Source organism: Amblyomma maculatum, chromosome 1 (assembly GCF_055883805.1).
Source record: "Amblyomma maculatum isolate TAMU_Amacu chromosome 1, ASM5588380v1, whole genome shotgun sequence".
NCBI classification, from domain to species: domain Eukaryota; kingdom Metazoa; phylum Arthropoda; class Arachnida; order Ixodida; family Ixodidae; genus Amblyomma; species Amblyomma maculatum.
The window spans coordinates 119582789-119610746 of record NC_139344.1 but is presented as its reverse complement, the minus strand read 5'-3'; the positions used below and the strand labels follow the sequence as shown (position 1 = coordinate 119610746).

The 27958-nt window shown below is 45.4% G+C and overlaps 2 protein-coding genes across 4 annotated transcripts in view; both read left to right on the top strand.

Moving 5' to 3' along the window:
• LOC146203716 (Ig-like and fibronectin type-III domain-containing protein 2) overlaps positions 1–27958 on the top strand; it is a 199893-nt gene that overhangs the window by 137963 nt on the left and 33972 nt on the right. For 2 of the 3 annotated variants that reach the window (XM_084588880.1, XM_084588881.1), the window contains 9 exons: positions 11584–11739; positions 18325–18422; positions 18500–18602; positions 19331–19441; positions 23163–23216; positions 23348–23479; positions 25663–25818; positions 26606–26772; positions 27711–27758. In XM_084588880.1, coding sequence (XP_084445006.1) covers positions 11676–11739; positions 18325–18422; positions 18500–18602; positions 19331–19441; positions 23163–23216; positions 23348–23479; positions 25663–25818; positions 26606–26772; positions 27711–27758 — 933 coding nt within the window. In that variant the 5' untranslated portion in view covers positions 11584–11675. Of the gene's footprint in view, positions 1–11583; positions 11740–17522; positions 17734–18324; positions 18423–18499; positions 18603–19330; positions 19442–23162; positions 23217–23347; positions 23480–25662; positions 25819–26605; positions 26773–27710; positions 27759–27958 lie in introns of those variants that run through there. The other variant, XM_084588882.1, reaches the window with a different exon arrangement.
• On the top strand, positions 16590–17496 carry GatC (glutamyl-tRNA(Gln) amidotransferase subunit C, mitochondrial). Its single transcript, XM_084588883.1, has one exon. The coding sequence runs from the start codon at positions 16771–16773 to the stop codon at positions 17386–17388; it is 618 nt and encodes a 205-aa protein (XP_084445009.1). The 5' UTR covers positions 16590–16770; the 3' UTR covers positions 17389–17496.

Genomic DNA, 27958 nt, shown 5'->3' with positions numbered 1-27958 from the left:
GCACCCAGCGTTTTTATGTGAGCAGTTAGCAGCCATCTTGCTCATTCTCTAGATCCAATCTTGTGGTAATTGCTATATAGAGCTTCGCACGTTTTAAGGTGAAAATCGGCTTCCGTTGCCGACCATAGGTATTCTGCATTTCTAGAGGTTAAAATCTACTCCCGAACTTGGAGGGAGTGCCGTTTCATGCAAGAGGTTGCGCCAAAGGACATGCAGCCTCATTTTACTTTTTTTATGAGCTGTGAGCGGTTCACGGAAGCGCGTTAGCAGCGCAACCAAATTCTCACGCACCGATAGTCACTTGGATGTCATTCTCTGTACGCTACCTGGAACGCGGCTGGAAACAATGCGCGGCGGGTGCTAAACCTCGGCTGAGAAGTGTGGGCCGCCGCGTGCGCCGCAGACCGCGCGAGGAGCCGGCGTTGGAGGAGCCTGGTGAACTGGCCAACGCGAGGTTGGCTTGAACGCCAGCCGCGATCTTGCTCTTGCGTGCAAAAGCACGATACACGCTCGCGGCACTCCGATTGTACCTACCGTTTGAAGTGTGAATAATAACTAAAAAATAGCAAAAGTAATAAAACACTGAAAATACCAACGGCCCAGGGTATACAGCCCCTGACTTCGACTTCGGTTTGTTGGTACCGAGCGTTTCTGATTACGTTGTACACGGTCTCTCGATAAACGCCAAACAGAGAAAGAGGGGGTATAGCCCCGAATGTGTACTCTATTTGGGTACGCCAGCAGGGCACGATGCACAGAAGCTTCGAGGATGCAGTTGCTCTATAGTTGTTTCTGCGCAAAGAGATATAGGAACGGTATATGGAGCCATGTGACCCGCAGACTTCCTGCCACTCGTGAGCATAGTTTATCAAATGACGTATAGTACATCTACTTCTACCGCACATTCAGTAATGATATCTCTGAAATTATTGTTCGTTGCTTCCAGGGTAATGTCGCCATCCTCATTTAGAGCTGAACATCTATTCTGTAGCGAGATCCTGAACTCTTCTGCCCTCCCCCTCACCGCTAATTCGTTGATGGGTTTCTTTCTTACTACCCTGTTGCGTTCCTTCTTCAGATTTAAGCGGTAGAAGTAGGCGGTAGGATAGTTAGAGCGGATACCGGTAAGCTGTCTAAGGAGACGAAAGATTTGATTAAGAAACGCCAGAGTATGAAAGCTTCCAATCCAATAGACCAGATTGAATTGGCCGAGATATCAAAGCTAATAATTAAGCGCAAGGTGGCCGATATAAGGAAGTATAACATGGAGAAAATTGAGCATGCCGTAAAGAACGGGGGAAGCCTTAAAGCGGTAAAGAAGAAATTGGGCATAGGCAAAAACCAGATGTATGCGATAAGGGACAAGGCGGGCAACGTCATCACGAATATGGACAAGATAGTCAAAGTAGCCGAGGAGTTCTATACAGATCTCTACAGTAGACAAAGTAGTCAGGACCGTAATGAGATTGGCTTTAGGGAAAAACAGTCAGACGTTCCACCAGTGACGAAGGACGAGGTCAAGAAAGCATTAGAAACTATGAAAAGGGGGAAATCAGCTGGAGAGGATCAGATACTACCGATTTGCTGAAGAACGGGGGGGGGGATATCGTGTTAGAAAAACTGGCCACCCTGTGTATGTAGTGCCTGGTGTCATCGACAGTACCGGAACCATGGAAGAATGCACACGTTATCCTCATTCATAAGAAAGGGGACTCTAAGGACCTTAAAAATTACAGACGAATCAGCTTACTGTCTGTTACGTATAAAGTATTTACTAAGGTAATCGCTAATAGAATCAGGACAACCTTAGACTGCACTCAAGCAAAGGATCAAGCAGGTTTTTGGAAACGGTACTCTACTATCGATCATATTCATACCATCAACCAGGTGATGCTCGGAATATAACCAGCCCTTATACATAGCATTCATTGATTACTAAAAAGCATTTGACTCCGTTGAAACCTCGGTGGTGATGCAGGCATTGCGAAATCAGGGGGTAGACGAGCCGTACGGGAAAGTGCTGGAAGATATATATAGTGGCAGTACTATTCACAGCTTGCTTAGAGGAAGTATTCAGAGACTTGGAATGGGAGCAGTTAGGGATAAGGGTAGATGGAGAATACCTCAGTAATCTGCGATTTGCTGATGACATTGCCTTGCTAAGCAACTCGGGTGATGAACTGCAAGGAATGATTGATGACCTAGACAGGAATAGCAGAAAGGTAGGCTTTAAAACCAATATGCAGAAGACAAAGGTAATGTTTAACAGCCTCGGGAAGGAACAGCAGTTTACATTAGGTAGCGAAATACTGGAAGTAGTAGGCGAATATGTCTACTTAGAACAGGTAGTAACCGCAGATCCGGACCATGAGAAGGAAATAACAAGAAGAATAAGATTGGGATGGAGCGCATTTGGCAAGCACTCTCAGATTATGACTAGCAGCTTACCGGTATCGCTCAAGAGGAAAGTATACAATAGTTGCATCTTACCTGTACTCACCTATGGGGCTGAAACATGGAGGCTAACCAAGAGGGTTCTACTTAAGCAACCCAGAGGGCTATGGAACGAAAAATGGTAGGGGTAACATTAAGAGATAGAAAGCGTGCATAGTGGGTCAGAGAAATAACTCAAGTTACCGACATTCTAGTGGAAATTAAGAAGAAGAAATGGGCATGAGCAGGACATGTGGTGCGAAGAGAGGATAACCGATGGTCGCTTAGGGTAACAAACTGGATTCCAAGGGAAGGAAAGCGTAGCAGGGGGCGGCAGAAAGTTAGGTGGGCGGATGAGGTTAAGAAGTTCGCAGGGGTTAAGTGGATGCAGCTAGCACGGAACCGGGCTAAGTGGAGAAATATGGGAGAGGCTTTCGCCCTGCAGTGGGTATAGTCAGACTTATGATGATGATGATGATGTAGTACATCTGCAGGTTACATAGGTGACGCTACTGCTCCTTTATTCTACCTCAATCTTTATTTCCGATACAGCGCACGGTATATTCATGCATGGAAAGTGGCAGGATCCTCGCTTTCTCCGGCAGGCTTGGTAGGCCTCGCATGCTATTATGTAGGTTCGCATGAAATAATATGAAAAGAAAAAGTGCGTGACATCCGAAACAGACACGAAGTTTCGCTCCTAAGCGTGGCTTCCTCACGCGAAGCTCATTGTGGGAACACGCACATCGTCATTTCATTGCATGCACCTTCTCGCGAGTTGCAGAATCGTCGCGCATCATTTTGATACTCCCCATTCCGTGTGGCGCACGCGACCACCCATAAAACGTTTTCGCCCTAGAGTGAAGAGTGCAGTAAAGTGGTGAAAATAAAAGGAAGAAATACTGCTTGAGGGGAGTCTGCTGAGAGATGGAATCGAATACATCGCTCGCGGTTTCTCATCGCCGGGGTGTGTGCGGGCGCGGGACCGTCTCTAATGGCCCGAGGCGGGGCGCTCCTTTTGTGCCACCACTTCCTCGTATTAGGGCCCGAGCAGATAGATATCCGCGATGGGCAGGTCGTAGTCGATTAGGCCAAAAATAAGATTCGCGCCATGTATGCGCGCGCGATGCAGGGAGACTCGCGGACGGACGCGGCTCCACGCGCGCGCCTCGGGCACGCGGCAAGAATTCTTGCTGGGCCTCGAACGTGCGCCGCGTGCGTTTGACCGCAGGAAAAAAGAGGTACGTCATTAGTGCCACCGCCGACCGTCGCAGCTGCTGTTCTTTATACGACACCAGACGCACAAAGCCTTTTGCGCAGCTCTTCGTGGCCGGGTGCCCGGCTCGTGCACTGTTCTATCGTGCACGTGCGCCGCGCAGCCCCCGGGCTTCATGCGCATACACATCGATCGACAGCGCGCGACGAAAAGCGACTGCAGTTACCGGGTGTCCGAGTGAATATACGAGTATAACGTCACGTGACCATATGACGTGCCTTATTAGACAGGAGCTGCCAACTCGGGCTTCTCCTTCCAGATGGGAGGGTGAGATATAAGAATCAGCCTGCCAGTGCCCTTGCATTCAGAGTAAGGCACGCTACTCCTTGGCTGCGCAGTCAAGTCCACAAGGTTTGGTTAAGTGGGACTTTATATCTCTGTCAGACAGCCTTACACATACGATAGTATGCGAGTATGAGTGACACATTAGAAAATAAGGGAGTACTAATCGGGCGAGTAGCAAAGTTCATGTAGGGGAACAAGGACCAGCAAGGGTACTTGGCAAACGGGAGCTATTACCACTACCGCGTCGTACCTTTAAAAAAAGAAGCTTGAGTGTCCCTCCAAATTATTTGAATAGGACCTGAGATTAAACAGACGCCCATATACGTTGGTTCCGATCGGAAACCTTATAAGCTTCCCTTCATGCAGTCAAGTGCACCAGCTTATTTGTGGTGTATACGACGCAGCTGACTACACGTCGAACTCCAATGCTCCCAACAAACCTGCCAAATTTTGGGAAACGTGCATATCGTGAATGTGTGAAATTGTGAACGCTGCACAAGCACATTTTTCATAAAAGACAAATGCTTTTTCTTTCATTAGTTCTGAAATGATTATGTCAACCTCTGGACAATTAATCGGAGCATGGGACGTATACACACAACGAAGAATATGTCAATACTGCGCCGGCATAAAGTGAGTTGTAGCGGCAAGTAGCGCATAATCTGACCGGTCCACTTATATTTCCGCCAGTGCATGCGTTGGAAACACAAAGCCTGTATATCTGGCCTCGTCGCTGCGGTTTCCGTTAGCCTAAGATGGCAACGAAGTGTACTATACCTCCCGGGTGCTGCCTGTGCATGGTAATTCTCAGGCCGCCACAGGAAGCGACGCGTTGCCGAGAAAGCCCTCGGGAATCGCTCGAACAGTCAGTGCTCTGAGCGCGTCGATAGTAATTCGTGTGCAGGAAGCTCTCCCTGTGAACGTTTACAGGAAGAGCTCGGAGCACCGAGACCAACAGCAGTGGTCGATTGTTGATGAAGAACGCCGTCGACGCCACACTTCTGGCTTCTCGTTCTTTGTCTCACTTTCTCGGTATCGGCTCCTCCCCTCTTCCCCCATGCCTGTTTCTCTCATGTCAGGGTGCCCGCTGAGTACGAAATGATAAGTCCGTGCGCGTGAGAAATTCTGTGCCCTCATTCGCGGCCTTGTCTCCTATATATGTCTTCCTTCCCTCCTCGATTTTGTTTTTCTTTTTGACCAAATTAGCCAGAAAAAAGAAATGGGACATTGTTCTCGGCATTAAATATAACCGAGACAATGCAATCGCATTCGTGCTGTTTTGATCGCTAAGTGAAGTAGCTTGAGGAGTGAGAAATACGCGTGGGACGCGGCGAAAGTGCCTGAAGCCGGTCACGCCCGTGCAAGATATATAGTTACCGCTCTTAATAGCGCCCATTGTTTAAGCATGCTTACACCAGATGTAGGAAATATAGTTTGCGTTTTGCCCAGCAACGAGCTCAAAACATTTGCGAAAGTTGTAGGCGGAAGCTCTGGATGTCGTCATGTGTGCACTACTATATACGAACTCGTTTTTCCCGGAGAGGCGAGGAGAATGGATGATTATTTAAACATATTCATCCGAATCTGCATGTTGTTGAATACAATCTAGCGTATCGTCACTGCAGGCCTTCAATCCTGAAGATCCTGGGATGCTGCGTTGCCTTCAAACGTAAGCAGTGCAATCTGCCATAGCAGTTGCCGCTTTAATGAATGAATGAATGAATGAATGAATGAATGAATGAATGAATGAATGAATGAATGAATGAATGAATGAATGAATGAATGATATTTAAGCCGGTGAACAGCAACGTTTGGTAGGTCTGAAAGGAAGGAAAAAGATTATAACAAGCGAGAGTTGTACATCCATACAGATGCTTTCCTTGGGTTCACAAAAAGCGGCGAGTGTCCGAACACACGTCGTTTCTCTGAACCTATAGCGTATATATAGACCTTTCTCTGCGTCTTTTTCTTCCTCGAAACACAGACAAAAGAAAGTCTGGCGCAGCCAGGCGGGTGCAGACTTTTGTACGCATGCACACCGCCTGCCTGCAGCGCTTTTGATCTTTTCTTTGGTTCATCCTAGGCTGCCCGCTATACCGCGTTTACAAAAAGACGGTCGTAGAACGAAGGTGCCAATAAATGTACCATACAGAGCTAGGCACGGGCCCCTCAATCGTCAGGTTTTGAAAGCTTCGAAGCCAAGGCGCGCGCGCTTACGCGTATCCTCCAGCGTTGGCCCGAAGGGCTTCCCTTCCGCTGTGAACAAGAGCTCGCACCGTTTCACTTTCTTTCCATGCCGCTTCGTCGCTTCCGCTTCTTTTTCTCTTTTTTTTTTCTTTCTTTTTCACACGTCTACAAGCCGCTGGTCACGCGAATTCCAGAAAAGACAGTATAGGAAGAGGCCCACACAGTGTGCGAGAGGTCTGGACAAAATAATATAGACAGTTGCGTGCGAGGGGAAGGAAAATTAGACGGAAACAGTCGCGACGATACAAAAAGCAAAACTCGGGAGCTTTTCAGCGTCGTTCAACGCGCGCGCGCACACGTCCGTAGCCAATGGGCAGCTTCGATGATGAGCCGTACAATTTTTGTGCCACTGACGGTGGAGGTGCCCCTGGTGCCCCCTCGAGACTGAAATAGAAATGTGTTTCCCGTTTTACTGCAAAAACTCGGCGCTTTGAGAGCGAGAGAAAGAGGTAATAGAAGCGGCAGGCATTAAAGCAAAGACCGAGACGTCACGGCTGACGCGAGACCCTCACGCTTCCTTTCACGGTCGGCTTCGCATCTTGGCCACGGCGTTGTGGCGGCGTCGCCGCCGAGCTGTTGGCGCCTCGGAGATCGGACATTTCCTACACTCGCCACTCCAACATCGCAGCAAACTTGCGTCGTCAGAGTCGCGGCACGCGAAATTGTATCGTGTACCCCCTCCCATCACGCCTGCCTCTGCCTTTTCTCTCGTGGACCGCACCGTCCAGGTCAACAACGACTGCAGGATCACTATCGTAGGGAAGTGACATAATTCCGCTGGAATATCGCTTCGACTCAAGTCGAGGGGCGAAACCGGCCGACACGTGCACGTGTGGCCCCGCGCTCTCGTTGCCGCCTCTCACGCACTATACGGCAGCTGCATGGGCTGCAAGCATGCTTTTTCGCCGTTAGCTGGTGCATTACTCATAAAAGGAAAGATTCACAGCGCTAACAAATAGACACACAGGACATGCGCTGTCCTGTCCTGTGTGTCTGTTTGTGAGTGTCTATTTGTTAGCACTGTAAATGTTTCCTTTTATGAGTAAAACAGACATATACCAGCAGAATGTTCATAGTTAGTAAACATTCATAATTATAAAACAGCGCGAACAACGGGGAACGGCAAACCATCTGTCACTCTAAATGACAAAGAGATAGCTTTTCTTAGTGACCTTTGAGCGTCGCGTGTGTCTCTGCCTTTTGTTTTTATGGACTTTTAGCGTGATGTAGGATGTGCATTGTGTTTTTTCTTTGTAAGTGCCAAGTGATGGCATTAAAAACTTAGTTGAGAGTCAGCGCTCGTCCCGTGTCTTTCTCGTTCTTGTCCACCGTTGTTCGCGCTGTTTTACAATTATGATATGCCAGCAGTTGCCAAGCTTTGTTTTCTGTTACCATTAATTGTGACAGAGGGCAAATGTGACCATGTCACCAAAGTGACAGACAGCACCAATGTCAGAACGTGCCTGGAAGTAAGTGGAAGTGGCTCCTCGTACAGAGGTGCGGCTTTCACTTAATTCCTGGCACTTTCTGCTTCGGCCTTGTGTCCATTTTCTGGCTTATGTTGGGTGTCACATGTCGTCATCGAGAAAGATCGCGTTTGACGGTATGGCCAAATATTATCGCCAGTTGCTCTGTAGGGATTTCGCGTGCACTGCCGCTAGAAGGAGCGAGAGCATTCAGGACCTTTGGGTCGTGTACAATTCTATCTTCTTTGTTATGCCACCAGGGCCCGAAGTAGCTGTGAAAGTCGAAGCACGATAATTTATTTCATACTTCTGTTTTAGGTAGATCAAATTTTATTAGCACGTATTAGTTAGTTGGACATGCAAACTGTAGCGCATGCGTGGGGGCACGGCGAAATAATCGCTTGTGATTACGTTCATTTCTTTTTTTCGTCCTTGTGTCGAGGGACCGTACTTGTCAAACGTAGCGAAGCTGCTTCTACCGGTCCTCGTGACCTCTGGACACTCATCATCATTCGTTGGAAGATGATGGTGGGCGCAGGTTCACGTCGCAGGTCTACCCTTGCAACCGGCAAAAGGCAAAGTGACAAGAACGGCAGATTGGGAGAGTTGGTAGCGATTAATGACGAGAAGTAATCTTGACAGCGTCTAGCGCTGTTAACATTACTTCTCGTCATGGGTGACTGAAGACTGACTACTGCACCTGCATATAGTAACGCGGAACCGGGCTAAGAAGGTGAACGACTGTCATTTTGACAGCGTTGCAAGACAAGACGAGACAAGACGTGAGCGCTGTCACTTTAAAGTTGTCGTCGGACGGTCTTTAGATGCTGGCAACGCTCCTACGCTTCGCAATGCCCCAAAGAGGCAGCCATCTGCGCTAAACGTGCACCGTATGCTACAGCAATGGCGCAGCATGGCAAAGCGTATGTTTATTCTGCCCTTGAGTTACGCGCAGTGCTGACACGAGGACGTGCTCCGGAAATCGGCAGTAAGTGCCAGTTTCTGAAGACACACTCAGTAGATACTAAGCTTGATCTTTTGGTTCTAGAGTTCTGACGCGTGAATTTTTCTCTACGGTCCATTGATCTTTAAACGCTACGGCGGCACGGAGCCAATGCGCTCCGGCGAACATCACGATCTGTGAGCATACGCAGCATAACACCATCAGCGAAAAGACCCAAACGTGTAAGACCGTCTTAAAACGCGCACGAGCAACGAAATGGCTACTCCATATCCTAGCTCCCAGGCCTCAACAAAGTGTCTGCTTTCCCTTTGTCGCTCTATATCTTTCATTGTGCGTGTATGCGGCCATGTCAACCAACATCCTGCACCTTAGCGTAAAACATCAACGCGACTCCCTTGACTGCCAGGCTGTAGTAAATACAAGCATTAGCAAGCAATCACCGCTTGCGTTTCCGCGTCGTCGCTTTGTAACCAGAGTGCTTTCGCTTCGCCCCATTCCGAAGGGAGTAATGAACGAAGCGAAAAGAAACGCGGCCATCGGCGGAGCGATCGTAATACCGACTTCTCTCTCTCGGGGGAAAGTCGAGCGCCGTGGGTAATGTATTTGTGCGCAGCGCACGACGCGCAGCAATTATACAAGGGGAGGGGCGCGGCTCGAGGCGCGCGCGCGCCGCACACAAACGCAAACACACGCACCAATATAAACAGGCAGACGCGAAAAACGCGCGCTTCGAGTAACGGGAAATGGCTCGCACCCCATTCCCACACTCGCTATTCCCCGCACGCAGCCGTCGTGAAAAGCGAATCTCCGTTCCTGGTGCGCTGAAATGTGTTTGTTACAGTGATGCGGGCACAAACGCTAAGAGTGAAGGCCCACGTACGCGCGCTATCGTGTCAGCCAGGGTATATTTGCGGACGCGGTGCACGCTGCTAGCTCACGAAACATAGTGACCGGCTGGAAAGAATGAACGTCCGAGTCGCACAGTTCAGACGTTGCCGGCTTCTCCAACGTCGCCCAGACTTTTTTTTTTTTTTTCCTCTCTCTCTCAAAAGTTTTCCGGCCACTGGGTTTGCTGCTGAACCGTGGGAGTAGTGTAGACGATGAGGTTGTGAAGAAATGAAAGAGCTCTCTGACTATGGTTGAACACCTGTACCGCGCCGTGTAGGACATAGGCGGGGAGAGAGGAAGCATTTTTTTTTTTTCCGCGAAGCTCCGTTAGCACCCCTACAGAGTAATTGCACCCTCTTAACGAGTGAGTTTAAACGTTCTTCTTACCCTTCAAATATGCTGCATGGTTTGGGAAAATAATGGAACGAGGAATGCTAAGGAGCCATGCGCTGGTCGATCCTTACGGAGTGTCTACAAAGTGACACGAAAGGCAAACTCGCAAGGTTTGTAGTGTCGTTAAAACGCGATAGCCGTGGTGTGCATACTTATCATAAGGCAGCTTTTAGGCCACCGGCGACTACTGCACTTCTGCGGCTTGTTAGCCTGAATTGAAATAGGCAATGAAATTCTCGGTGAGAAGTGACCACTGGTTTCAGTAAACCCACAAATTGCTACACGACCCATGATTGCGAGTTGCAGAAGTGTCTCGCTCATGTCTCTGTCGATGTAACACTCTGTGCGCTTCACGATATCGATCGAGCTTTTTTTTTTCTTTTTTTTTTTACAATTTACAGTTTGTAAATTTTCACAAACTGCTTATTTTTTTACAGTTTGTAACCCTGAGCTGAATCCTAAAATGCCTTTCAAGTATCACGACTCACGTATCACATAGTATCATGTATTCAAGAAAGAAACTTAATTAGCACTTAAGACTGCATTCTTAAGAACGCGAAAAGAAGTGTAACGGTGTAACTGCGAGTAAACGATTCGGCGTCCAGTCGTCGATCAAAGCGGATCCATCTGCGCAACGTGCCCATGTGTGCGTCACCGTAGTTTCCACCTATATGGCAAGCCTCCAAAACGCGACACTGGGACCTCATTTTGTTCTCGATTAAGTGCTGAGCTTCATGCAGTCTTGCCAAGACCCCCATGCTCCTTCACTTGACCGTGGCGGAGCGTTTGTTGCATCATGGCATCAAACGCTGATCAATATCCTTCGTGCTGGCTCATATTTAATATTACGGCAGAAACTAGGATCGGAAAAAAAAAAAAAAAAAAAAGCTGGTGTGCTTTGCATGCGAGGAGGATGAATGTTACCATGTGTGCTTTCTTAATGGTATCGTATATTCGGCAGTGTTAAGGAAATCGTGGCGTCGCGTCCTTGTGATTTCCCCGCTGTGTACATTGTATACAATCACTAGGAGAGGCTCAGTCCGAGTTCAGATGAGACCATTTCATGCACTATACGTATAGTATATGTATTGAATGGAACGCGATGTGTAAAGTGGCGTATAATACACTGAGGTATGTAAACGCACGAGAAAAAAGTGTAAGAAAGAAAAAGGCAGCGCGGCCGGCTCCACACATGGTGTAACCCCCCCAGGTGTTTGTACAAGTTTGTCCTACATCCCTAGTCAAACCTCTTGATGACTGTTGTCACCTACCGTCTACTTCCTTCGGCTTTCTCGCACGTGCAAGTCGCCACGTAACGCAATTACAAGGTCATACACGTATTCCGGGCAGAAATCAGCAGCCAACCCGGTCGCAGTACTTGCTCTGTAGAAGGTGTATTATAAAACTGTATCACCCGGTGCAAAAGTCATGGGAGTCGTTTTATTTATCACATCCCATGCTTGACTCATTGCCTCCAGCTCGATAGAACAAATTGAGCATCGCTGCATGCAGTCACGTTCGCGTCACTGGATGTGTGCGTCGAGCGATAAATAATAATTATAGCGATGATATGATAAAACCTGCCCAGTCCATTCACTGATTCCCACACTTCTCTATTCTCCTCTTCGCAGGCAGCAAGCTCCTCCGAGGGATCCCTTCCGGACAGGACGGGAGAGAAAGAGAGGGTAGCCCGCTCGCTCGATGAGCGCCTAGAGTGCCTGCCATGCAAGTCTGCGTGCCCCGCCTCCTGGTAGCACTGGTGTTCGCCACCCCGCTCAACGCAGCCGGTGAGCAGCACGCGCACACTATGCGACTATGTCGTCTTCCTTTTTCTTTTTTTTTTTTATTGTGGCATAAAACAGCACTGCATTCCGCGACATGCTGGGGCATGGGAGATGTCAAGTAATCGTGCAGTAGTACGACAAAATGGGATGCCGATCTTGTGCAGATATGGTTTGTGCGTCTATGATATGTAAGATATACGTGTGATCACATTTAAGATGCCACGCACGTGCGAACCGCTGCAAGTAACGATTGCTGCTCCTAGATTTTTTTTTTTTTTTTTTTTTTAACAGGGTGGTGTCCAGACTCTTGCGAATGGTTGAAGTTTGAGAACGCTGCACTCGCTGGAAGTGGACGCGTCGTAATTGTTTTGTTTTCGCAGGCATCGTTTTCTCATGAAAAAAAAAAAAAAAGTGCTGCATCACATATACTAGTTTATTTATTGTTCAGAAATAAATCCTCTCCTATTTATCCCTCTCAAAAAGAAAAAGAAACCTAGCTTGGTTGGAAGCACTTCAGTCATTCGCTTGTACATCTCTGCGCTGCCCCCAATTTTATAATTGATGCCTCAACCATTAAGCCGATGTTAAAGGGTTAGATACATAGGTCTCACGTATTTATCAGTTTTTAGTCCCCGTTTATGTGAAAGGACACAATTACTAATAATCGAACTGCACGTGAAAGTTTACGTGCTTACGGGTTGAAGTTTAGTTCGCGGGCAAACATAATGTTAAATAGTAATAACTTTGTTTATAGGAAAGGAAAGGCGCAGTTGTCTGTGACATCGGCAGATGCCTGAACCGCGTCGTAAGGCAAAGAAGACGTGTAGGATTGGAAGAAGAAAAAGAGGAAGAAGTACCGTTGTAGAGGGCTCTGGAATAATTTCGACCACCTGGAGATCTTTAACATGCACTGACATCGCACAGCACGCTGTCGTCTTCATCGAAACGCGGCCACCGCGGTCGGGTGGGAACCTCGGTTCAGTAGCCGAGCGTCATCTCGGTAGGACGTGTACAAGTAGTTTCGTCGTTTTTGGCACCCTCGTGGCTTACCCTATCTCATATCAAAAATACTAAATAAAGAGAGGCTTCGTGCTTTGCTCAAGGGAAATTAATTACAACTTCAGGCGGAGGTTTTCAGTGGTTTTGCTTTACGCGGGGCACAAAATTCGTTTCGTATTAAATCAGCTCTGCAGCGGCTTTCGATGAGTTATTACCTGTTGATCATTCGCGGGTGAAATTGGGCTTAGTGAAACGTGTTCACAGAGCGCGCTGAGCCTAAAACATTTAGCTAGTGGGCTAAAAGGACATCTTTGCATTAACAAATGCTCAGTAGATAACTGTTTTTTTTTCTTTCTTTTTTTCTTTTTTAAGAAGTCAAGGTGTCTTCAACTTTGCTTATAAGATATCGCGCTGTGTGCATTGGAAGTGCGGAGTAGGACGACTCTCTGCTCGAAAAGACTTACCGTGCAGAAACCCAGGGGGCAGCACTCGCGGCTGCTCGCGGCTGTTGCGGCGAACAGGCAGCGCCGCGAGTGGGCGCCGGAGGATTTTTGTAGTGGCCCGCGCGGCCGCCTGGCCAGGGCGTGCGTAGTAGCGTGCGCTTGAAAAAGGCAGCTTACGCAGCGAAATGGTGGCAGTTTCAGCCAGCTGGAGCGACGTAGCGAAGTACAAACAATGCGGGAGCCACACGACGCAAGACGGAGAGACAGGGACGAGTCCTGGCCGCCCGCTGGGCGTTTATTTCTAGACTGGAAACACGAGAAACGGAAGACGACAGGAGAAGCGCGCGAAGTTGGAAAAGGCCGAGCAAAAAAACGAAGAGGGGGGGGGGGGGGGGGCGTAAAAAACACATTAAAAATGTAGCAAAATACAAAAAACATTTGTGGCGAACACCCCTCCTTCCAAGTGCGGTACAGCTTCACAAAGGCCAGCCTCGAACGCTCCAAGCTGTGCTAGCTGAGAAAAAGAAAGCTGCGGGGAATCGAACGGTCGAGAAGGATGGAACGAGTATGGGAGAAGAATATGAATGAATGAAGCTGGAGTCCGAGAGCAGAAAAAAGCCTAAAAAAAAAAAAAAAAAACACGCGACAAGCTTGAAAACTCGAGTACGCGATTACCGGGGCATGACAATGCCGCAACTTATATTAAGCAGACGACTTTTGAAGAGCTTTAGCTGTATTCCGGTGAGGCGGTTGCCACTTTTCTTGACGATAAAGGAAAGGATGACAGATGGCACGCGGTCGCTGATATAGCGACGCAGCTATGAGAATAGAAACGCCCTTACAGCATGGCACAGCAAGCGATATACAGTTTCTAATACACATGCATGTCTTCCTCTCTGTCACATGTCAGAATTGTAGCATGCCTAATTTTCTCTTTCGTTGAAAGAACGTTCTGCCTCAAATTCCGACTTGAGTGCTAGTTTTCTCTCGCTTTTTTATAACGATCCTTATTGCCTATTTAACGGTACTTTCAAGTCCTCTGCCACAAAATTAAGTTTTGACAGGGGAGCTAGAACAGGTGGCAGCCAGCCGCTCGACCACTTGTTTGGAGCAGGATGGAATGCAAGATCTGTTCAGAATGTCCACGAATAAGTAAAAAAAGAAACAATTACTGTTACTATAGTCTCGATTGAGCAGCGTGGAATGAGAAACAGCTCATCATTCGAGTTTTGAACAGCTCAGTAGACATCGAAATGTCATTAACACAACTAAATGAATAAAGAGTATGGAATGGCAGAAAGGGCCTTTATGAATCACATCTACATAGGAGTGTGAAGCGTACAGCTGGTACTTCAACGTCAGATGGGGAAGGTTTTTTTTTTTTTTTTTTTTTTTTTTTACATATTTTCGTTTGGTTTGCATTACATTCCAGGAAGACAAGGTGCACATGGGCGTAAAAGTTTACAGTTAAAAGTGAGGACTTTAGTAGAGGAGGGGCATGGGGGCGGAAAGGCGAACTATGGAGAGGTGAAACAAAAAAAAAAACGAAAAAAAAAGACGTCAGGCTGAGGGACGAACAAAGGAAGCCGCCCAAGAGGATAAGGAAAGTAGCGGCATAAGCGTGGAAGGAAAAAAAAAAAGGAACGAGCTGTGAAGGAGGAAGAAATTATGAAAGCAAGAAAGCAAGCAAAAATAAAAATAAAAAAAAGGAGCCCAGCCAAATTCGCGAAACTAAGGGCAAGACATAGTAAATGCGCAATTAAAACGCTCCTTTCCCTTTGATTACTCGCTCTGCATTGTACTGGTGCTTATGCAAGCTATCGTAGACAGGGAAATATAGACCACAGGACAGCTTGAATAAAAATTATGCGATGATCAACTGTATCCACGAGCGCACCTAGTGGCATGGGCAGAGGCATATTATTTTATATATATTTTTTTTGGTAGCCTCACCATAATATATGTATCCACGAGCGCGGCCCACTGGGCGCGCACGGCGGTCCCAGTAGACGTGCATTCCATTTGTCGGTCGTGCCAATTGGCACCATGCAGATAGCGCTGATGCCTATGAGTTGCCCAATTTATTTTAATATTTTTTTTTTGCGTGTTGAGAAAGGATGCTAATGCAGGTAAAGGTAGTGTGTCCTCTTTCGGGAAAAATGCTTTGTGGAAAATCTGGACGCGGCAAACTCGGGCATGATTGCCAGCTCACTGCTCGTTTGACGGCAGCGGTCCAAACTTAGCATCGCTTCGCTTCGTAAAGCTTATTCGGGGACGCGAAAAATACTTTATTAACACTATAGCCAAACGGGCGAGTTGGTGAAACATATTGGATGGAAAAACAGCGCGACAGACGATCACGACAGCAAAGGAACACAAGACAGCGCTCGTCTTGTGTTTCTTTGCTGTCGTGATCGTCTGTCGCGCTGTTTTTCCATCCAATAATTTATCAGGCCAGTGAAAATGTGTGCACCAGCAGCAACCCAGAAACTGCAACATAGCGATTCATTTGTGACCGTAGTATGCCGCGAATCGAAAGAGCGAACGGCGAATGCGCTCCACGCACAGCAGATTCGCCGCGCCGCGTCTCCGCTGCACGGCCGGGCGCACGGGCCACTACAAAAATCTCCTTCCTGTCGCGAGGGGCGCGCGTCGCGCCGCTAGTTACTCTTGTGCGGTGTTAACTGATTAGGCTTATGCGACGTCATTAGAAAAAAAAAAAGAAACTTAATGGCCCAGTATGTCTAGTAGAACAAGCGGTCACCTAGCTCCTCCTTATGCAAATTTAATTCCTTTTATTTCGAGCATCGTACGCGTAAGATTTCACATCACATCCTACCCGCTCGTCATTGAAGTGGCGCTCTAGGACAGAAGCACGCGAGGTAGTTCTTCTATTTATGACTGAAAACCTACCAAAGGGATCGAGTAACATGCAAGGATCGAGTAACATGCAAAGGATCGAGTAACATGCAACATGCAAACTGCGCACGCGCGCGTCGCGTAAACTGTGTTCTTGAACGAGCACTGCAGTGTTCCCCGCATTTAAGCCATTTAAACCTCACTCTAGTAGGCACTCTACACTTTCTTTAGCTGTAGTATTGTAGTCTTACGCGAATGCCGCTCTCGGCACACTAAGGCGAGCCTCTTCGCAAAGACAAGCGATGTTACGCCGTTACGTTCCAACTTCCTCGACGGCACGCGGCACCTTCGAACAAACGTCTCAAGGCCGCTGGAGGTAAGTGTTCTGCTGGTGAAAGAAGCGACCCTGAGACGGGCGTACAAAAACACTGTTATATTCTGCTTGGTCGCAAGATGTCGCAAGCGCAAAACTTAATGTTGGCACGATTACAAAAGTAGACAGGCAACCATGTACTTAAAATAAACTTTGAATCCAATCCAAGCCAAATCAAATACAGTTGCAAATGGTTCCTCTCCTCGCTCTTATATACTCGCTCTCCTCATAGCTCATAGTGCACGTGTGAGATGTTATGGTGGTAATGGTAGTGTGGCGTTGATGAGCATTCAGTGTGGTTATTTTTTTTTTTTTTAGTTTCTTCAGACAAGTGTGAAAATTCTTAAAACGGTTCTTTGTATGCTGGTTCCGCAGCAGTTCAGCGCCGGGCTTCGTGAGTGCAGTGACTTCAAGCGTTCTTGGTGTTGTCGCTGTTGTCCTCGCCGTTGGCGACCGAAACCACCGAACTCGCATCGTCGGCTGTTTGAGATGCTTCGGATTTCGGCACTTCGGTTGTGCGCCGTTTTTTCGATTCGTCAAAGCGGCCATATCAGGTCGCGAGCACTGTGTGACAGCAGTAGTGGTGGCTCTGTAATACCGCCCGAGCCGGTGCCGAAAGCAACGCGAGCCAGTGAAACGATTAGTCTGGACCAGGATACTGTGGATCTGTTGGAGCGTCTGTCCTTGGTTGATTTCAGCAACGCTGAAGCCGTGACGCGTCTTGAAGAAGCTGTCAAGTTTGCAAGCGTCATAATGAACGTTGACACGACGGGCGTGGCTCCCATGGTGACTCCCTTAGAAGATATGCCATTGAGGTTGCGGCCGGACATTCCGACCGAGTGTAATTCCGAGGAAATCCTCAAGAATGCCAAAGTGACAGAAGAAGGGTACTTTATCGCTCCACCTGGAAACATTCCTTTGGATGTGAAGTCTGACTACGGTCTGACAGAGAGCGGTGAAGTCAGTGCTGAAAAGTGATAGCATTTGTTTCTGTTTTTGCGGTGTAACGCAGCAGTGTATGTGCGTGCGCGCGCTTTTGTTTCCTTCTTCTCCGTCGACAGTACAATAAACTGTCATTTGTTAGCATCCTGTTTCTGCCATATTTCCTCTCGCAACGCGAGTAGCCAGCTCGCCCTGGAAGCGGTGCGTTGCGACATGTGTCACATTGTGTGCACTTTCCCAGCCAAGTTTTACCTCATTTTTTTTTCTCACTGGAGCCAAACCAACAAACTGGGGCCGAGTAACATAACGGTCACATAATGGTAACAAGAACTAGCGCAAAAACTCAATTCGACCCTCTCCTATTGGCCCACAAGTCCACTGGTAAGAATTCAATAGGAGCGAGGCTAATCTATCGGTTTATGGCAGGTTTGGGATGTGATCGTTGTGTAATACAGCCTCTGCACTTCAATTGCATGCTACTAGTTACAGTAGGCAGTGGAGTCAGCATCATGGATTTTAAGCTATTGACTTAACTCAAAAATTGCAGAGGTAGAGTAACAGAGTCTGTTGCAGTAACTTCGATTTCAGAATTCTTTTTTTTTTTTTTTTTTTTTTTTTTATGACGGCGACTAACATTTAATGCCCTTTAACCTAGGGCACAAAAACACATTGAAAATCTATGGACCTGCCAAAGTGGGCCTGCTTTTGCATGCAATACTGACTTTCAGTTCCTGCTTGTTGCAAAGAACTGAAGCAACATGTTTGCACCAGTATTCATAAGCTTGTATAGTATAAGATTGTTCTGCATCAAACGTTTTACTGCTGTTAAGATTTTGCTGTGGACAATATTTTCAGTGTTTTAGCTAGCTAGAACTACAAAACTGCACCATGCGTGGTTTTCTGGCATGAGAATGCCAATTTTAGCTGTGCCAAATGGTATAGTGTTAATGCTCTTATTTTACATTTCCACAGGTCCAAGTTTACAGGACACACCTCTAGAACCAGTGCTTGCTGTTAAAGGAGATGAAGCACTGATAGACTGTGTGGTGAAAGATCAAGCAAACTACACGGTATGTAATGTCACATGCTATGCACAATGATCACCTACTCGTTTCTTCAGAGTCGCTAACAACTTGTTTAAAAACAGGTACTATGGAGGAGAGTGTCTGATCGTGACAAGGGGGCAGTTCTGACGGCGGGCAATGTGCGTGTCATTGGCGATCCAAGGATATCAGTCCTACATAACCCTGGTAAGGAAAGCAGCAAAGACAAATCGCTTATTACTATTTTGTTACTGCAGTTAGATATGGTACCATTTCATCCTAGATACTGGCTCAGAAAGAATTTGCTGTGGGTAATCTGCAGAAAACATTAAAATTGAAATATGTTATCACTATGTTTCTGCATGTAGTTTGTACAATGTCGTCCACTTCTAGCTATAACATGATCACTGGTTTCAAAGCGCCATTGCATCCGACCCGACCATGCAATAAAGCTAAGTGGTAGACCATCCAAAGTACCACCTCCTGGTCCCTCTGTGCTTGTGTCGCATTGATTCCATATGTGCCTGCGTCGGACACAGTATTGCTTTCAAAGCAGTTACCGTGTTACAGCTAGAGGTGTATGACCCTGTGCAACTGTTTGAAAAGCATATTTCATCAACCGTAACCTTTCACTTGCACACTGCTTGTTTTGCTGGAGGCTGGAGTAGCATATCTGCATAAATATATAGCCACATTTTTTTGGCTGTGCAGGGAGCAATATTGGCGGCATTTGTTTAGTTGGATGTTTCAGCCTTTGGTCCGCTGCTGGTGAACATGTGTATTGTCTTTGTAGCTCTATGCAATTTTAAATTTAAGTTGGAACACATTGAGTTCGTTCTTTTCAAGAAATACAAGTAAAGTTTTATTGTGTTTGCAGCTTCTTGCTCATTAGTTATGAAAGTGATCATGACCAAATGTCTTGCATACCTCCACAGAGCACAATAACTGGGTCCTTAGGATTAGCAATGTGCAACCTCTGGACTCTGGCCGATACAGCTGTGAGCTGAACACATCCCCAAACCAAAGGATAACAAGATTACTCACAGGTGGGGCAAATTATTCTCAATGGGGCGCACTTTTCAAGCACAACTGCTTATGCACATTTAACATTATTGAAAAAGTTAAATGGCCATTATGGTATCAAACTTTTTGTGTTGCTTGCCAAAATGAAGCTCTCTTATTGTGTAATCTTTGTGAACTGTAAATGGAATTTCAAGTGTCTAACATCTTGGGCATAGTCACTTGCTTTGTTTCATTTGCACTCGTTCATGTCGAAGTTGGTTTTAGGTTCCTGTATATGTATGTTTACTTTTCAGTTTAGTATTATTCCCAGAGTCACGAAACACTTTGGGTAAAGTATTGAGTGAAATGTGCTCCTTTCACTCTCTTCTCGTATAGAATGTGCATAGGTTATTAGTCTTGCGCTTTAGAAGTCTACTAATTGATTAATGATGATAAAAACATTTATTGGCATTGGTTTAGATTAAGGGAGGGCTGGTCGGGTCCCTAGTCCGGGACACCGTTGGTAAAAGCCGCTGCCCGTGCTCTTTCGACGGGGCCGCCTACCAGCCTTCCCACGTTGGCTGATTTATTATGTCAATACTGGTACTTTGTTGATAAGCCCATACCATATTGTATAAGTTTGCCTTCTGGGCACAAAATTTGCACTGCGCCGAAAAAGATTCGGGCTCAATGGCGTGAAGTGTTGCTGGATTATTAAATGACATAGTTTGTAACCTTCGAAGGTGACACTCTTCTGATTTACTAAGATCCTTAGCGGGCTTCAGGAATGTCTGCCTTTCAAGGCGCAGATGCTGTAATATCTCTGAATATGCTGTTAACGGAGAGGGGGAGCCTAAATCAGCAAGGGAGGACGTAGAAGGATTCCGGGGAAGAAAAGCTTGGGCCGAAGAATGTGCGCGCTCGTTTCCTTCAACTCCCTGGTGACCTGGTAACCATATTAGCTCCTGTGCAGCTGAAGTCCTACATTGACTCAGAATTTTGCAGGCTAGTGGCGTGATTCTGCCACGCATATAGTTTTTATAAGCTGCCTGGGAATCTGTAACTATGTATTTCGATGCGGAGTGTGTTGTGGCTAGGGCTATCGCCACTTCCTCCATAGCCCGCGTATCTCTGTTACGAACTGAAAGCCCGTCCACGACCTGCATTTGGTGCACCACTGATATTGTTGATATCCCCGCTACAGGACCTGTAGCGTCCACGAAGACGGCTCCTTCTTCTCTTGAATAAGATTTGTTAATCTTCTTGCTTCTCGCCACTCGTCTAGCATGATGATGCTCTGGGTGCATGTTTTTGGGGAGCGGAAGCGTAAGGAATTTGCTCTTCCACTCTTGAGGTATATCTTGTCTCCCAGCCACTTGTCATGGAAAGCAAATGTTCAAATTTTCTAAGACCCTGCGACCAGTCTTGGTTGTGGCCAGTCGCATTACCTGGCTTGTAAGATGGGCGCTAATCAGTTCATCAGCCGTATTGTGCACCCCCAGTTGTAATAGACGCTGCGTAGATGCTTTCATGGGTAACCCGAGCACCTTCTTATAAGCAGTTCGAATGATAACGTCCAGGTGGTTTAGATCGGTTTTCCTCATACGAAGGTATGGGGCCACGTACGCTATCCTGCAGATGATAAAGGCCTGTATTAGCCTAAGGGTATCTTGCATACCGTTCTTGGTTGCGATCCAAGATAGCATATGGATGACCTGTTCGCACACCGTTCGGAGCTTGGTGATTGCTGCTGCGTTCACACCCTTATTGTTAGTAAGCAGCCCCAAAACCCGCATTGTCTCCACCTCGGGAATACGTGTATCATGGACCGATATTTCCAGCGGTGCAGTATCCCCCTTCCCGCACAGGACGAGAAGCTCCGACTTATCCGGGGAACAGTGCAGTCCACATCCTTCTGCATACTTTTGAACCGTAGTGGCAGCCTCTGTACTAATTGATTAGAAAAGAAAGTTGGGAAAGTTGGTAAAGATTCATGGCAGACAGCAGCGAAGTGGAACACTGACATTAGGGAGGAAATGAGACGGGTCAAGCGCTGGCTTCAGCTGAGCTTTATTACATGAAAGGTAGAATTTATACATTACGGAACAATAAAGCAAGACAAAACTTGGCACACCAAGTACTTGCCAACAGCGCGGTAAATGTGCTCAAAAAACCGTTAATAAGAATTGACCTGCGGAAGAAAGTGTTCATTGCTCTCAAGTGATATAGGCGCTCTGAGGTGAATTGAATTCACGCTGAGAAACATTTGATCGGGGTGACTGACTCAAGCGTTCTTAGCAGTATGTATATGATGCTTCCTTTATTTCTCTTGCCAGCTCACTTTATATCTAAAAAGAATTACTGTACTTAAAAAAAAAAAAGAAAAAGAAGAGACGAGTGGAATTGCACAAGCAGCAGGGCAAGGCAAGATCAATAGATGATTTTGAAGAGTCACTATTGCATGAATTGAAGTTTCTCGGAACCTTTTATTAATGCATTGTCAAGTATGTTTGATATGCACAGTGTCACAGGAAAGCGGCAACGTATAAGGCATTCCAACACTGGAAAGTCCGGTGTTGGTGCTGTCGAGTTTTCTTGAAAGTGTTGCTGTTTTGTGACGCATTAGTATTCATCATGGCCACATACACTTGGACTAGGTATCAGCTTGAAATTTATGTGCTCTGTTGTGTCTAACTTTCTGTTCACATCTGCATTTATAACAGAGCAGGAGTTTTCATCTTCAGAACTTTATTAGGGGTATTGCGACAGTTTTTGAAATCCAGTGCTCAAACTGTTTGATGTGCAGGGGCTGCTTTGACTAATCTGCCTAAGGTGTCACAGTTGTCATTAAGGCATGTGTTGTCGTCTCAGTCGCCCTGGCCTCTTTACTGGAAGCTGTTGTGTACATGGTGAATCATTGCCTTTGTGTTTAAAACAAACCAGTGTCCATTTTCAGTGTATTTCTTGTGACACTTGGCACATATCATTCATTTCTTTTCAAACAGACTTGTACATAGGTACTCACTACAACCATTGTCAAATAGTGATATAATGCACTTGTGTTGACTGCACTTGTGTTGACATTTAGCTTACATCAGCTCAACTTCATTACATGATTTTACCTCAAAAACTTGTTGTGGCTATCTCTGGCTAGGCCACTCTTGTGCCACAACTATAGCTGTTATGGACAGTCTTGTTGTTGTGACTACACCTCGTGCTATTTCAAAAACATGACGTCATTCTTGCTCAAAGCCCACGAACAAAGAAATTGTATGTGCCACTGCATCTGTAATATGCATTGTAGTTTTCTGTCAAAAGCCAATGACATATTCCGGTGGCGCAGTGGTTACGGCGCTCGACTACTGTTCCCAAGGACGCGGGATCGAATCCCAGCCTCGGCGGCAGCTTTTCCATGGAGGCGAAAAGCAAGGCGCCCATGTGCTGTGCGATGTCAGTGCACGTTAAAGAACCCCAGGTGGTCGAAATGTCCGGAGTCCTCCACTACGGCGTCTTTCATAGCCTGAGTTGCTTTGGGACGTTAAATCCCACCAACCAACCAACCAATCATCTTCTCCTAGCTCACTCACCCCCTTCCCTAAATCTTTTGCATATTGGTTTAGTCATGTACTCACATGCTTTGAGGCCTTCTGTCATAACAACTTCTTTTATGTTTAATTCTAGCAGTTCATTTTTAAGGCTTACTGCATTTGTATATGTTAGCTGGAGCATGAATGGAGATGAAAAATTGAGTGTACTTGTTTTCAGTGCTGGAAGACGCAAGGCGGTCGACGCCTTTTCTACTCACACACAACTACACCGGTGAGTGGTTTTCTGTGCAACTTCACTTTCAGGATCCAATAATACCATAGTATGACTATTTCGGAGTCCTGACGGTTATTGGTTTCTTGTGTCATTTCTTCTCCTGCCACTACCTTCTGCCCTCACCATAGATTGCTGCAATGAGAGGGGCATTCCACCTGAGTGCTTTGGCTACTGCACACTTCAAGGCATTGTGACGGGGCGACACCACAGCCCTAGGACATGTCTTGAGTACATCGGCATACTTACACAGTGCCTTACAGGTCAGTCCATAGCTTGTGCTTATGCACATGTCGATAAATAAGAATGTCAGGCTAATGTAAGTGCTCACAGGAAAAGAAAGCTTTAATTATGATAAAGTGCATACTTCAACAAGCACCAACTACAAGAAGTAATGGCAGTCATATATTTATGCCGTCCGTCTGATGTAAGTTTTGAAAATTAGCTGGAATATTACAAATGGGACTAACCATTACATATTTTATTTTAGAAAAATTTTGTGTATTGGTACTCAGTGGAGCTCATATGTTACCGTTCATAAAATAACATCGTTTTTATTTTCTCATGCTTTTTGAACTTGCATGAAGGGGCTATCAGTTTTCTTGTCTGATGTGAACACTGACTTAGTTTTCGATCCCAGTGAGTCACGACTTATAAGAAGTGTGCTGTGGATGATTTCAGCTCTGCGATAAGATATGCGCTCAGTGTACGAATCCACATGGTTTTTCTTGGTGTTACCAAGTACTTCACAGGTGATGAAGTATAGTGAAATGTTTCTACAGGCATATGGGTGTTATTTACTTGGCATATTCTACAGGAAATTCATGCCAACATGTCTCTACTAGGGGGTTAATGCTTTGTTCAGAGCATAAGAAAGATGCCAACAGCCACTGACACAAAGGAAAGCATAGGGGATTTTTTTTATCAGTGCGAAGCATTAACTAAATGTTATAATTGAGGAGAAAGTTGAAGAAAAGCAACCAAATGATGCTGGTGGGATCTGAACCCACCACCTCCGAATTTCATGTCCAATGCTCTTCCACTGAGCTACAGTGACGGCTGTTCAATCTTTTACTTTGTTAGTACTTACGTTGCCTGTAACTTATCCTTGAGAGTGTTCACCAGCTCCACCCTCTTCCACAGTGGCAGAAATGGGATGTCTTGTGTTACTGCGAGTGTCACATAGAACATTATCTAGCAGGAAGGGTAGGAGCTGTGTAACAACTCTCTTATGCTACCTATGATGTCAAGGCTGTCAGATTCGAAGCCCTCGCGAAGCTTCATTTTGCTTTCTGCACAGAGCAGTAACACGTGGCTAAACCTGGCTTCAAGTTCCTTTGTAGCTATGCAAACCAGTAATATGTATTTAGAGAAGTAGCAAAAATAAACATAAATAGGGGTGTGCGAATATAGAAATTTTTGAATGCAAATCGAAAACGAACATGGGAAAAAAATTCCTTCGAATATCGAATATCTGATCAGCAAAAAAAAAGGAAAATTAAAAAATGGCAAACATTGTTTGTCTTATTTATTTCAGAATTTACATGACATTTGCAAATAAAGTTAAACTAGAATTGCGCAGAATGGATACACTACTGAAAAACCCAGTCCAAATTTTACGCAGGATTATGTAACCGGTGTTTTGTAAAGAAAGAGCTGCATGAAACTGGGTGAAGCTATCGTATTGCTGCTGAATACAGTAAATTCTAACTAATTTGGCCTTCAAGGGACCAGAAAAAATATGTCCGATTTAACCGAAAGCTTGAATTATCGAATGGGCCTGCAAAACTGCTGAAAGCTGTTTGCATCACAGTAATTTTATCTCGTGAACATCAGCATGATAGTTGTCTGCATTTGAGATGAAACGAAAGTTTGTTCTTTCCCGATTTTGTTGAGCGCTTCACTTTGCACAAACTGTGAGGAAGGACCTCTTCACAAAAGGGAATGTCCCACTTCACAAAACTGTGCCGTCGCGTTTTTAGGATGCTTCACTGCACGACACGCGCCAAGCATTGCGACGAAACATTCAGTGTGGTGAAACTGTAGTGAATTAGAAAATTTTTGAATATTTGAAAATGTCTAGTATTCGTAAATTTTCGAATATTCGAAAATTTCTAATAGTTTTTCGAATACGAATTCGAGTCAATAACAAGCATGTTCGATTCGTATTCAAAATTTTGAATAAATTTTATTTTATTCCATTCTCACTTTGTAGGTCTCTGAACCTATTGCATAGCTTGCATTGAGACATAATGATATAATAGGCTTGCATACTTTGAACTAGTTTCTGTCATGCTAGTGAGCATTTTTTGAAAGAGTGTGTATATGTCAAATTTTCTTTGTTTTTTGAAAATGCAGAGCTCATACCATAGCTTTAACATAGCTTTAACATAGTTGTGACTCATATTTCTAGCTGAATGTAACCACTGTTTCATTCACATTTCAGATGGCCGTAACCACATGCCTTGCTGTGTGGCACAGAACATTCCACAGATATGTAGATCTGTATGTGTTGGTGATTACACACTGACTACTGTCACAGAACACTACACCTGCATGGACTACACTATGACAACTCTGGCATGCATTGCAAATGGCGTTGGTAAGTATTAACATGTCTGTCCTTCACTGATGTCCTATTAACTGAGCCATATACATTCGTTAATTGAGCCCATTTTTTAGCTGCGACATGCAATGCATTATGTGCGTGTGTGCATGTTGCATATGTTCATGCATGTGATAGAACCTGAGTGTGCATTCTACATCTATTGTCTGTGGCATCAGTTGACATTTGTGTGGCTGGAGTTTTCTATAGCAAGCCTTACGAAATGCTGGAACTAGCAGTGTTTTTTGAATGTCACGAATTTAAGAATATATTTTCTTGTACTTTTGAAGCCATAATGCATCTAATTTGGCAAACACTGCTTCTAATGGCAACTGTTTAGCAATAATAATTATGAAACGAGAAATTGGCAGGCATAATAACTGTCTCATTGAGCGTGGCCATCTGGACTACACCATGAAGGGAGAGATGAAGGGAGTGGTGAATAGAGGGTGAGAAAACAAGCCTCTAATTGGATGGCCTAGGAGCCTTGTGCACTTTGAACAGACCATAGATATTTTTTCATCTTCCTTCCATTGAAATGTGGCCACATAACTGGGATTTGGTCCCACAACCTTGTGCTTAGGACATGAACGTCATGGACAATAATACAATAATACACTTTTTATAGATTAGCCAACAATATGTATTTTATTGTGTATAAAAGTAAACACCTGAAAAGTTTGCCGGAAGAACTTCCATGGCGAGGCTAGTTTTATTCTCGCAGTCACGGTGGTTGCACATGCTTATGGGTTTTCATATCATGCCCTTGGTCAATAAATTTCAGAGCTGTTGCCAGGGCCACCAAAGCAGCTTGAAGTAGAGCCCGTGTCTCCAACAGAACTGCTCATCAGGTGGATGCCGCCACACCAGGAGATTGAAGTCTCACATTTCCGCATAAACATCACTGAACTTCAGAGCTTTGATCCGGATGCTGTAACACCAAAGAATGAAGCAAGTCTTTTTCATCGCTTGTGCTATTGAGCAAAGGGGATTATTTTTATTTTTGGTTTAGGGGGGTGGGGGGGGGAGAATTCTAAAATCGGTACATGCTGACAATAACTTCAGTTCAACCCTTTTGTTACGATTCTAAGCACTTTACACACACTTCCAACTCAAGTTTCATTGAATGACTTTAGTTCTTTCTTTTCCTTTTTTTTTTAACCGGTAAACATATTTTAATATTGATGCTCCAGGTATACCACATAGATTGAACTTGTCTTTTAGAAGTACTAAGGCGCGTTTTACAAAAATGAATCTTACGCAGCTCTATAAACTTTCCCCCTTTGCAGGCAGGAATTTCTTGCTAACTGATTTTATTTGAAATTAGTTGTCCCCTGTTCTGATGATGATGTCCCAAAAATATTAATTAGACTATTAGAGCATCATAAGAAGCACCTGGAGATGGAAGTTTTGTGAAAACAGCTTTGTTTTTTTCTGCCACATTGCCATGCATAGGAGGTGCCAACCAGATACTCATGACATGCATGTGTTAAATTTAGCATGCTGTGTTCATGTGTTGCATTTTTAGGCTGTGTTTGAAAATTGCACTACTGGGGCTTCTTGAGACTTCTTACAGCTTCTTGATTGAAAGTATGTCAGTGCCTTTAGTAAAATTTTTAACTCAGTCATCTTGCTAATGAACAAGTTCGGAATAAATGATACTGCTAGTTGCCAGAAGGGGTCTGCCAGCAGCACTTCATTAGCCTTATGCTTCAAATATGCATCACCCTTTTCGGAGCCTGGTTCAAGTTGTGTGGGACACTCGTATAACTCCTAATACGACAGGAACTTGTGGAATCCGTTTTTGATTATTTGTTATTTCTCTACTTGCCCGTTTTTAAAATTCTTTTCTGCGATGTTTTCCTCTTTCCTTTTGTTGTACTTTACAGACAGACAAAGATTCTACTGTCGGAACGACACAAGCATTTTCAATCAAGGTATGTAGACTTGACATTGTTCTAAAATAATCTCAAATACTATAAACAGTTCACATCTCATTTAGCTTATCTTCCTTGTTGCATGGGTTCTGGCGCATTTTTTTGTGTAGTTTAGTTCTTTCAGCATGTTGTTACTGTGCTGGGATCAAACACTGCACAGTACAGATATGGATGTACAGTCGTGAGTAAAAGTGGTATAC

Bases quoted from the DNA above. Each gene is read 5' to 3' on its own strand.
- GatC (XM_084588883.1), top strand. From the start codon at position 16,771: ATGCTGGTTCCGCAGCAGTTCAGCGCCGGGCTTCGTGAGTGCAGTGAC.